At 49.4% G+C, this 11995-nt stretch overlaps 1 protein-coding gene across 4 annotated transcripts in view; it reads right to left on the bottom strand.

Moving 5' to 3' along the window:
- Nucleotides 1-2438: 2438 nt before the first annotated feature.
- ARHGDIA (Rho GDP dissociation inhibitor alpha) overlaps nucleotides 2439-11995 on the bottom strand; it is a 21766-nt gene continuing 12209 nt past the window's right edge. For all 4 annotated transcript variants that reach the window (XM_053293818.1, XM_053293815.1, XM_053293816.1 and 1 more), the window contains exons 2-6: nucleotides 7199-7403; nucleotides 6379-6462; nucleotides 4602-4678; nucleotides 4387-4450; nucleotides 2439-4046 (exon numbers count right to left, since the gene is read on the bottom strand). In XM_053293818.1, the coding sequence (XP_053149793.1) occupies nucleotides 3847-4046; nucleotides 4387-4450; nucleotides 4602-4678; nucleotides 6379-6462; nucleotides 7199-7400 (627 nt within the window). In that variant the 5' untranslated portion in view covers nucleotides 7401-7403 and the 3' untranslated portion in view covers nucleotides 2439-3846. The remainder of the gene's footprint in view (nucleotides 4047-4386; nucleotides 4451-4601; nucleotides 4679-6378; nucleotides 6463-7198; nucleotides 7404-11995) is intronic.

Below are 11995 nucleotides of genomic sequence, written 5' to 3'. Positions count from 1 at the left end.
TAGAGTGTAAATTTCAACAAAAACACCCAAATAGGGCTACACTATAGCCCTGTTCACTTATGTTGCGCAAGCATGCAGCTATCGATGTCCTTTGTGCTGGAAGTCTGGTGCTGATTCTGGAACTGGCTGCTTACTGCAGGCTCACTCCAGAGGCAGCCATTGGCTAGTCCGCTGCACATACATCCTTTCTGAATGGGCTCCAGCATCCAGTCTCTCAACAGAAAGGGTTTCTAAAAATACAATTGTAACCAAGCTTGTATACCCAGACCCAACAGTGAATATACACATTTGGCACACAATCTTTCATCAAATGGAAAACTCCCAAAAAACCGTTAAGTCCACTGAAGTCTCCCTCAACTCTCAAAACACTGCACTGGCGGGTGTTTTGTCTTAACAGGATAATCATGCTACTGCTCTGCCCTCCACCCTCTCCTGCAAATCCCTTGACCGGCTCTCACTGCTCTTTAAGCTTCTTATCCTCACCTCTTAAGGCTCTGGGCCGATTTCTTAAATAGGCTGGATCTTACCAGTCCCCCCTCAGGCTCCCTTCAAAGGGAATTGTAGATTACAGGGGAGTTTCTCTAGTGCCTCTTCTCTTTGTACTTCTGCCCACCACTTGGATGATTCACTGAGAACACCATGGACCTGTTCTTACAAGCAAAACAGGGCAGCGCTCACCGTGCTACAAACAGAATGAAATACCAGCCCTTACACAGTAGGCTTGCAACCCGCAGATTGCTATACACAGTCAGCTCCAAAGAGGATAGTGGAATCTGGCATTTATTGGGGGGCCCAGCAAACAAGGAGCACTGCTGGGCCGCCAAACTGAGGTCCATCTAGCCAAGAATCCCGTTTCCAACAGCAGCAGTTCAGGTGCCTCTCGGTAGCCTATAAGCAGGGCCTGAAGGCAATAGCTTTCTCTCTACTGTATGACCTCAGCATCCAGTATTTGTACTAGGATGCTCACCAGTTAGTAGCCATGATAGCTAAATGGAACCTCCAGGTCCAAAGGCAGTGTATCTCTCAAAAAGAGATGAAAGGGAAAACCACCAGGGGAGGGCTATTGCCCTCATGCTCTACTTGTGCATTTCCGCAAAGGCACCTGGATCCATCACTAGTGAAAGCAGGATGCTGGAACCTCCAGCAGTGCTCCACTAGGCTCAACATTGCTAGTCTCACTTTGCAAAGAATGCCCTAGAAACTCAGAGGCAGCATGAACATTTGTGGGTACATCCCACCTCTTTCAGAATCTTCCCCTCCCCACACCGAGATCCAGTACCAGGAGCTACTGGTTATGACTGCTACACAAAGGGCAACGTAGCGCTCAATTCTATGATTTGCTGCTGCAGAAATTCCCCACAAGATGTTTCTGGCAGCAGCAAGTGATGGCATACAAGATAGTGAACTCCTCCACAGACTACAGCTACTTGAATTAAGCAGCCACCATGCAGAATGACTCTCAGCAAAAAAGAAAAGAAAAAAAGGGCGGGGGGGAAGGGCAATGCACTTATGAGCAGAAAAGCTAATTTGCTAGGATAAGACAGTGCAGATGAAAAACTAACACAAGAGGGCAGTTGAGGACAAAGCATTTGAGAGAATGGTGCTGATGTCAAACTGTTATTTAAGGCAAGGTTATGTCTAGGAGACAATGGAAGAGACAGGGAAGCAGCAAAACTCCACTTTTGCTTTTAACACATTTTATGAGAATGCCGTCTCAAATAAGGATGCAACTAAACACGACAGGATTCCCTCCATCTGTTTTGTAGGATGCCAATAGCTGTAGGTGACCTCCCATTTAGATCAGAGCCATTAGGGGAATTAACTAACCCTTTCCTACATATTTTGCCTGGTTAACACTGCCCTTAATCCTGTGATGGGGGAAAAGGTACACACATGGAAACCTGTACATTATACACCACAAATGTTAATAGAGAGCCAGTGCGGTGTAGTGGTTAGAGTGCTGGACTAGGACCAGGGAGACCCGAGTTCAAATCTCCATTCAGCCATGATACTTGCTGGGTGACTCTGGGCCAGTCCCTTCTCTCTTCACGGAATTGTTGTAAGGAGAAACTCAAGTATGTAGTACACTTCTCTGGGCTCCTTGGAGGAAGAGTGGCATATAAAAAATGTTTTTAAAAATAAATAAAAATAGCTTTGAGCAGATAAGACTTTAGTCAAGAAAACAGCATGATGGGACAAGATTAGACACACAGTAACATTTAAAGCTGTGAGATCCTGTTTGCACATTGCCATGTCTGATTGGACCCTAAACTGCATCACTGCAGAAGGTGGATTTCCAAGGTGCCCTCCCACACCACCCCTTGACCTGTAGATGCGGTGCAAATCCCGTTTTCTCCTACTACCCCATTGTTTCACAGCTGGCCAGTGCCTGCAGTAAAGGCAAAGCTAGCAATCAAACCAGGAGACAACCATCATAATCGGTTTCAAGATTTTATTTAACTGTCAGAAAAGGGGAGGCTGATGATTCCAAACCTGTTAATCCAGATCTAAGATTTACAGACAAAAATGCATCAAATTAAATCAACAAAAGTCTCCTAGGGACCTGAGTGGGGAACAGGAGTTGGGGCAGAGACATAGCTACGAAAGAGAACCACACGCACTTGGTCCCAGGTTTAGCACAACTTTGGGACTCACGGTAGCCCACCAAGGAGGGCTGCTGAGCTGCAACATGCCCACCCGGCAAGCAGAGGAGGTTATGAGGCCCTACAAGCCTCCCACTTCCTTAGCTGCCAGGTCAGTGGGGTTTCGCTGGGGTGCTGGGCGGCTCGGGTATCATGAAGGAGAGGAGTCTAATCAAGGCAATAATAAATACTGACAGGCCAGGCACGCGATTTCAAAGGCAGAACAGATACATAAGGCATTCACTGCTCTTGAATATTTGTCCATTGCAAGCTCTTTGTTGAGATCAGGTGAGAAGCAGCTGAGCTAGGCCAATCCATCTTCCAGCCCTGAAACCCAGAGGCTGCTCTGGGACTCCAGTGTGCTGCAGCCAGTTTGGGTGTGAAAGAATTAACACGGGGATGACAGTGGCACTAGTCATTTCTATGGCCCTCAACAGGCTCCCTCTCTCTAACTGGAAGCAAGCGCTTCTCTGGCCACTGGGAGCCTGCAAGGGTAGCAGCCTGAACCCTGCTCAAGCCCTTGGAGACATCAGCAAGATGATGTTCTGGCCAGAAAATGCAAAACAGGAGATGGGAGGGGTGTGTATGGACGGGATAGGCGCGCATATAAAAAAAGTGTAACAAGGTTAGAGGCTCCCTCCCTGGAGGATGCATGTTACACACACACACATACACACTAAGGCATCATGGTTACAGGAAACCATCACAAATGGAGAGCCAGCTCATGACCCCAGAGGGGATAGGGCAGGCCATGGACATGATCAAGCCTGGAAACAATTGGAGCAGCTCTGCAGGGAATCATGATTCTCAGCACCTCACCCCTTCCCCAGAGCCAGGAGTGCCTCCAAATCCTCTCCCCAGCAGGCAGGAACATTGCTTCTCCTTGAGCACCTGCTTGAAGTGTATTCCAATGGGTCAGAAGCAGCAGTGGGACAAGCCCCCTCTTCCCCACCCCCAAGGTCAGGAGGAGGACAGGGAGCACTCCTGCTTCCACGTTCGGGGCCGATGGCGCAGGTTTGGTCAATTTCTTACAGTGATTCTTGGGAGGAAACATGTGGGGCACTGAGCCAAGAGGTCTTCCTGATGAGCTAAAAAATGCAAAGGGGTGGGGGGGAGGGGTGTCCAATGCCAGCACTTTGGTACAGGGTGGGGTTTCTACTGTAGCCACTGTCTGAGCAACGTTTGGGATTTGGCTGTGGAGGGGTTAATCTTTCCATTCCTTCTTAATGGTCAGGTTCCATTCCCAGGAAAGGTGGTCCGTCTTGTCGTCATCTGTGAATTTGGATCGAATGTTGTAGCTGCCCCGGGCCAGCATACCTTTGGGGGCTTCCTCCATGGGGGTTAGGAACTCATACTCCTCACCACGTGGCCCATAGCTCCCAACCATATAGTCAGTCTTGTCAACTAGAAGGAGAAAAAGCAGACACAAAAACGCATGATAAGCCAAAGAACATGGTATCCCGAAACACGCCAATGAATCTCAGAATACGCTGTGCGCTGACAGCCCAGTGGGCATTTTGCTCTGCCTCCTCCATGGCTGGTGTTCAGCCACAAGCAATGCATTCCTTGTATTAGCTTAGCATGTGAAGTTCTGTTTTTAATAGACACGATCCGGCTTCAACCTAAGGTGGGCACAGCTCTACACAGGTAGGGAGGAACCCCCCCCCCCGCCCATGATGGCAGAGGAGATCAAAACCATGGCATCCATACCCCAAGGTTGCTTCCACCTTGAGCAAGCACTTACTTCTTACTCCTTTTCTGAATGTGTGCTGAATGTATTTCAACCCTGAAACAATCTCCTTGTTCACCTAAAGACAGACAAGGCATCCGTTAACATGTGCTTCCCTGATGCACCCCTGCCCACAGCCAGAGCAAAGATAGCTCCTCCCCACAGCTCTCATTATGCTAAGTTATGAGAAGGTATCAGCCTCCAACAGCTGTACCCTCAAGAGGCCTTACCAGAAAAGATATTTGTATCTGGTACTCCACGCCTTCTTTCAGCACAAATGACTGCTTCTTGAAACTTTCCAGGTCACCTGGGTGGCAAGAAGGTGGCAGAAGTCAGCCAGACTGCTTCCAGGAGGTACAACAGTCCCAATAAAACTGGTCTGGCCTTGATGGGCAGTGTACTCACTTGTATCTCTGGAAACAGCCTTAACAATTGGTTGCTGCTAGACCCTGGCCACAGTCTCCATTAAAATTGAGTTTTATGCCCTAGATTGTTCAGCATGACTGACATCGGTGTCCATGGAGTACCATGATGAACAGTGCCATCCTGCAGTTCTAACAGTGATACCTGCTATCAAGCCCAGACACCGTGTACAGAAATGTACTGGGCCATTTTTCAGGCACTCCAATGCTAAATATTTGAATTTGAAATATTTGTAAAGTGATGCATTTGGGGTAAAAAAAAAACCCTCCCAACTTCATATATACAGTGATGGGATCTGAACTGTCAATGACTGACCTGGAGAGAGATCCCTGGGGTTGTGGTGGACAGCTTGTTAAAAGTTTCAACCCAGTGTGCAGCAGTGGTGAAAAGGGCTAATTCCATGCTAGGAATCATTAGGAAGGGGACTGAAAATAAAAATGCTAATATTATAATGCCCTTATACAAATCTGGTGTGGCCACTTCTGGTGTACTTCATACAGTTCTGGTCACTGTATCTTAAGAATAACATTGTAGAACTGGAAAAGGTGCAGAAGAGGGCAACCCAGATGATCAGGGGCCTAGAGCACCTTTCTTATGAGGCAAGGCTACAGCATCTGGGGCTCTTTAGTCTGGAAGAGAGGCGACTACGGAGAGACATAGAGGCCTATAAAATCATGCATAGAGTAGAGGGAGTGGACAGAGAAATGTTTCTCCCTCTCTCACAACACTAGAACTTGGGGCTATACCATAAAACTGAAGGTTGGGAGATTTAGGACTGACAAAAGTACTTTTTCACACAGCACATAATTAATCTATCTCTGCCATAGGATGTGTTAATGGCCACTAGCTGGGATAGCTTTAAAAGGGGCTTAGACAAATTCATGGAGGACAGGTCTATTAATGGCTGAGAGCTATAGGCCACCTCCAGTCTCGGAGGCAAGATGCCTCTAAATCCCAGTTGCAGGTAAGCAAGAGCAAGAGAGAGGGCATGTCCTCACTTCTTGCTTGTGGACTTTCCAGAAGCATCTGGTGGGTCACTGTTTGGAATAGGATGCTGGACCAGATAGGCCTTGAGCCTGATCCAGGAGGGCTGTTCTTCTTCTAATTTGTATAGAGCACTACCATGGACTACTGGCCACTGTGGCTGTGGGGAATGGGAGTTGGAGTCCAACAATAGTTAGGAAACTGAAGCTGTGCAGCCTTGCTTTGCTGGTGCAACAGCCAGCCTATCAGTGGGAGGCGCAAAGAAGCAATTCCAGCTTTCATCAGTGTGCCATATGGAGTAATCCTGGCCCCTAGGAATGGGCTGGAACCCAAACCTGCTGTATTTGAGAGAAGTCAAGCCTGAAACCATCATAGTGTAGCAACCAGGCATGACGACATCTCTCAGATCTGAAAATGACCTGTTGGAAGTGGACATAGCAGGTGTTTGAGGCTCAAGCCCCACACAGCCTGGCAAGGGGAATAACAGCTGGCAGCCTTGGCACTTCCCAGTACAGCTTGGATCCCGAGTATTGGAGGCTGAAGTTGTCTGAGCCAGACTAGACTACCCTACCTTCACAGGCGCTGACCTAGTTTGCTTACCTTTCAGGTCCAACTCCAATGGGCCAGGGGCAGCAGCACAAACCAGGGTCAGTTTTGTTACCACCACATTTGGGATGGTGGGATCTGCAAAGAGGAGATGACAAGTTATGGCACAGAGCAGTTGTCTGGCCTCCTATTTTGGAGCTGCAGAACACCAAGTTCCTTCCCACTACTATAGCAAGACCAGCATTAATCCATATGCATGCACTGAAGCAATACATCTGGAACCCTGGGAGCTCCTGCCTCCATTTTAAAAAATTTGGGCTCCCAGGATTGCCCCCCCCCAAAAAAGGGAAAAAAGGTGGGGGGTCGGAGACTACAAGCATGGAGGGAATACCAAAACTGAAGAGGGAGAGAGCCAATCCTTTATGCCCTTCACTTCCATGACCCCACAGTTTCTGCACTGCCGTCTCCCCAAGCACCTGCCTGTCCCCACCACTTGAGGCTCTCCCCAAAAAGGCATGCAAGGTGACATCGGTCTTCGTTCCAGTTACAAGTCCATTTGTGCATTTTATTCCAAACTTACTTGGTGAAGAGCAGTAGACAAGCATTCAAAATATTTTTAGCTACACACCAACTGTAGTTTGCTGGTAGGCAGCATCAAAGCCTTGTTTATACCCAGAAACCACACTCGCCAGGATGGCCCTTTTTAGTTCAAAGAAGCTCACCAGCCTCTTACTTCAGGACCCCAAAAGGCCTGGCCTAGGCCAGCTGAATGCCACAGCGACCCTGACAAAGGCTGAACGCCCGCATGATTCACAGGGGTGGGGGAAAGTCCGAGCTGAACGAGAAGCACAGCATGCACCCTGAAGGAACTCACCAGCAGCAATGGCGACATTTCCCAGCAAGGCTTCTTTATACTTGCGTAAGCTCTCATCATCCTTGTCCAGCTCCTGGATCTCCTGGATGCTCTTCTGAGCAGGGGGCTTGTAGTTGACAGAATGCTCATCCTCCTCGTTTTCAGCGGCAATCTGGGCCAGCTGCTCAGGGGTGGGTTCTTGTTCAGCCATCTCTGCAAGCATCACCTGTATCAGGGACGGAGGAACCCCAAAGGCATTAGCACCTTTACAGGCAGTTTGGCTAGCAATAGAGGCACTTGCTCTCTGCATGGAAAACAATCCTTGTTCAAAGGTGAAGAAAGCTGCTCAGGTACGCTATGTATGCTACCCCTGTGCAAGCTGCAACAAAGCTGACATTTGCGGCAAAGCATTCCCATCCTCACGGACCCAGGATGTGACCATCTGCAATTTGCCCCTCCTGTTGGAGGAATAACTGGGAGCAGGTTTATGTGTTGAACAGGTCTTCTGGTCCCCACATCAAGAGCAGGAAGCAAATCACCCAAGTAAGCCTGCTGTTCCCAGTTCTATTACCTACCAACACATACCACCTTATCCAACAAACTGTGCCCCATATAAGCCAGCAACCCCACAACTCACAAAGCAGGTGGGTCTGTGTTAGCAGCAGCAGCTGCCTGTTTGGGGTGGGCAGAGGGAGGGAGGAAGGAAGAACCCACTGCAGCTTATTGTAGAGTTCCTTTCAAAGACCCAGACTAAATGAGGCCAGCTAAGGCAGCTGCTATCGTGGGGCGGGGTGGGGGGGGAGAGAAGAAAGAAGGGGAGCAGGGTAAGCTTCCAACTTGGACTTTCAGGACAGTGAATAGGAAGCTATTATGGGAAGTGGCAAAAGTAACCATGGCTAAGGATGCTTGCTGCCATTACAAGCCCTGTTTCAGACACTCCCAACTCCTCCGCATGCTAGAAATGCCTTCTGAAGACACAGCTCACCCCAGGGGGTTCTCTGGGAAGCTTGGTACCAATTCTGAGGTGGTGTTCTCAAGGGACCATTTAAAAAGCTTTGGTGTTTTTTCTTCTCCCCACCCCCACCCTTGGACTGCTGGCAACTGCACAAGCCCAGGGCTCTGACTTTTTGCAGCTACACTAAACAACAAGGAGGTGGTTGCGCTCTCTCTCCCCAACACACCTCCCTACAGGGCTTCCTTTTGTGCCTTTCCTCCTCAGATTCACTTTGCATAAATATGCAGAGGTCAGAACAAGGGCTCAAACCCTGCCAATAGACACAGGCAGATGCTGAAGGGACCCAGTCAGAGGTTGACTGAAACCCAGAACGTACTACGCACACAGAGCAGCACCTAGACCTGAATGATATACTGCTGCCAAAGTACATATTCCTTATTTGCATAGTGTAGAGGGGGAGGCGGGGAGGCAGGCAGGAGCCATGATCAAGCCAGTTCCTTTGCCTCGAGACACTGCAAACTGGAAAGTACTTTTGGGATGCTGGATTATTCCCATTCAACCACAGCACTTTATTTACGAGGTTTTACTGGGAGACAGCTCTCCACCCAACGAGCTTTCAAGCAGAGGCCTTCCCTATTCTTGGTCCTTCTGAGCCTAGCACAGCTCCTAGCAGACTGAGATTTGTAACCTGTGCACCTCCCAATCTAGGAGCACCAGAAAACCAGAAGCCACTAACCATAGAACAAGGCCTCATGAGCTGTCTTGCTACTTAGTCATCTCAGATAAGAGCTATCAAATCTCACTTCTGCCGGACTTAGATAAAGCAGCAATTCTCAGACTGGACAGGAGGAGGTCATGTAATGCAGATCTAAGTTCTTTTCTAAGAAAACCTTTTCTGCCCTTGTGTTTGGAAGGGAGTTGGTCCGCCTAGCTCAGACTGCCAAAATGGAAAGATTTCATCACACAGCTTTATGATATAGCTTATGGTTTTTAAACATTTACAGATGAAATACCAGGGGTACTCAGTCATCTGATCAGCCCTGAACATAGCTGGAACCACATTTTATTGGGAGAGTGAGCTATACAAGCAGGGCCAGATATGTAGGACTGACTTCTCTGTCAAACAGTAAAGAACAAGCCACTCAGTATGGGCTTGTGGCTTGTCAATGGAAGCACGCGTGCCTCCCAAACACCCCCAGTCAGAGTGTGGCACAGCGTACTTAACTGAGAAGCAGCAACTACTATCTCTCTCATCAGAACTGTGAAGCTGCTGTTGCAGCTTAGATGAAGAGAGTAAAACAGCAACAGTAAAATTGTTACCATGTATGCAGTTTCCTAAGCTAAGAACAGTGCTCGGGAGTAAGCCACCAGATCTCTCTCACTTTGGAAGCCTTTTCTTTGGAACCCATGCAAAGAGGCTGGGCATCTGGAGCACTTTCCATTATCTGCCATGTGCTGCACCAGCCACGCAGGAGGCTGCCACTGGACCTCTCTTGCACTAACTGCAGGGAACTCTCAAGGCACCCTTCATGAATAATCCCAAGATCTGAGGAGTTCTCATTGGTGTCCTGAATTGAAGGAAAAGATATTCAGGGAGGAGGGAACACTAAGTGATTCTGAAAGCTATGCAGAATAAACAGCAGTTCGCAGGGTGGCACCCATTCCCAGTCCCCTGGGCAGAGGGTGTGTGTGTGTGTGTGTGTGTGTGTGTGTGTGTGTGTGTGTGTGTGTGTCTGTCTTTCAGCAAAGTAGCAGCAATCACTTCTCGACAGCTGTAGTGTCCCTTTAAGGCAGAGCAGCAGGCCATTATGACTGGGAGTCTAAAATGATGCAGCTCAGCCCGACACCACTGGAAAGCAGCACACCCTTCCCCCTCCAGTCAGGAAGCTGGCCTGCTCCCCAAGGGTGTGTCGACATGCCTTGGACATGACTGAAAAAGCTGCTGCCATCGGCACAGCTCGGCTGCTTTCCTCCTTGAGTTAGGAGAGTCCGGCTGCTTACCAGATTCCTGCTGTATCCTCTTTCTCTCTCCCTAAGGAGAGCTGAACAGCACTCTGCACTGGCCATGAAGGAGTAGCAGCTACACCACCACCAGGACCAACACCTTGCGGCCCCAAACTGTACTGCTAGTCTCTAGGGGTGTGCACGGTCCGGAGTCCCCCCCAGTCCAGCACGGGGGGGACTGTTACTTTAAGCGGGGAGGTAGTACTAGCGCTAGAGCGTTGACTGAAGGGTTAAAGTGACTAGCGCTAGCGGCGCGCATGCGCCCTGCGCGGCACGCGCACTCGTCTCCGGTCCAGTATGCAGCACGCACGCGGCAGCATCAGAGACGCTAGTCACTTTAACCCTTTAACAACGGTGGGGGCGTCAGGGAGGAACTCTGCCGTCCCAAGAAGATTTTTCAAAGGACCAGCGCCAGAGGGGGAAGAGCGGCGGCGGGTGGGGGAGAGTACTACCACCACCACCACCCCGCTTAAAGTAACAGTAACTGTCCCCTGCCCATCCGAACCTCCGGACCGCCAAACTTCCGAACCGCTCCGGAGGGCTTTCCCATGGCGCCAGACCAAAACCATGCACACTACTACTAGTCTCACTGCTGCCAGTCCTCGCACCCCATCCCCAGGGTCCACATGCACTGCTGACACCAGCTTCAGGAAAGCTCCAAACACCCTTCTCCCAACTCCAGACTTCGACTCTATAGGTGCACTATTTCTATCTATCTATCTATCTAATTTGTACACCGCCCCAAACATTAGTCTCTGGGTGGTTAACAATAGCATAAAGCAAGTTAAAAACATATACAAAGAACGTAAAACAATTTAAAAATTAACCAGAAATGAAAATCTAAAAAATTGAGGAAGCTGAGAAAGCTTGGGTGAAAAGATGGGCAAGATATTGCAAAGTACTCCAGAATTCACAAACAGGAGTGGCACTTGTGAGATAGTGACTGTGCCTGAAGAGAACATAAGAACATAAGAACAGCCCTGCTGGATCAGGCCCAAGAAGGCCCATCTAGTCCAGCGTCCTGTTTCACACAGTGGCCCACCAGATGCCGCTGGAAGCCTACGGGCATGAGTGGAGGGCATGCCCTCTCTCCTGCTGTTACTCCCCTGCAACTGGTACTCAGAGGCATCCCGCCTGTGAGGCTAGAGGTGGCCAATAGCCCTCCAACTAGTAGCCGATGACAGACCTCTCCTCCATGAAGTAATCCAAGCCCCTCTTAAAGCCATCCAAGCTGTTGGCTGTCACCACATCTCGTGGCAGAGAATTCCACAAATTGATTATGCATTGTGTGGGAAAGTACTTCTGTTTGCTGGTCCTAGATTTCCTGGCAATCAGTTTCATGGGATGACCCTTGCTTCAAGTGTTATGTGTGAGGGAAAAGAATTTCTCTCTATCCACTTTCTCCACACCATGCATGATTTTATAGACCTCTATAATTCAAAACTGAACGGTACCATCAGCCACTTCAGAAGCACAGTGCAGTCCCAGCGGCTCCACCTCACCAGGATACATACCTCCCCACCCCCCACCGCGCTCTCTCACACGCCATAAGGCTAATCCTCTCAGGACTGCTGGTGATAGTAGCTTGGAAACCTGCTCTGACTGCCAAGATCCCCAGGGAAGGCAGAGACCAGAGTCTGCCCCACCGCACAGAGGGAGTGCCCTGTCCTAGAAAGCAGGACCATAGCCTTTTTGCTCCCAACAGCATGTGCAGCTCTACAGTACCAATCTGCAGAGGAAGAAAGCCAACCAGGTTGAGGAGCTGAAACACAATGGAGCAGGCTTGGGGAGGCAGCCTCCCTAAATATCAGGTCCGACACGCCCTGTCTGCACTTCCAGGAGTGGCTTAGAGCCAGAAA

This window comes from Hemicordylus capensis, chromosome 2 (genome assembly GCF_027244095.1).
Source record: "Hemicordylus capensis ecotype Gifberg chromosome 2, rHemCap1.1.pri, whole genome shotgun sequence".
NCBI classification, from domain to species: Eukaryota; Metazoa; Chordata; class Lepidosauria; order Squamata; family Cordylidae; genus Hemicordylus; species Hemicordylus capensis.
Note: the sequence above shows the minus strand (reverse complement) of the source record. Positions and strands in the feature narration are given on the sequence as shown.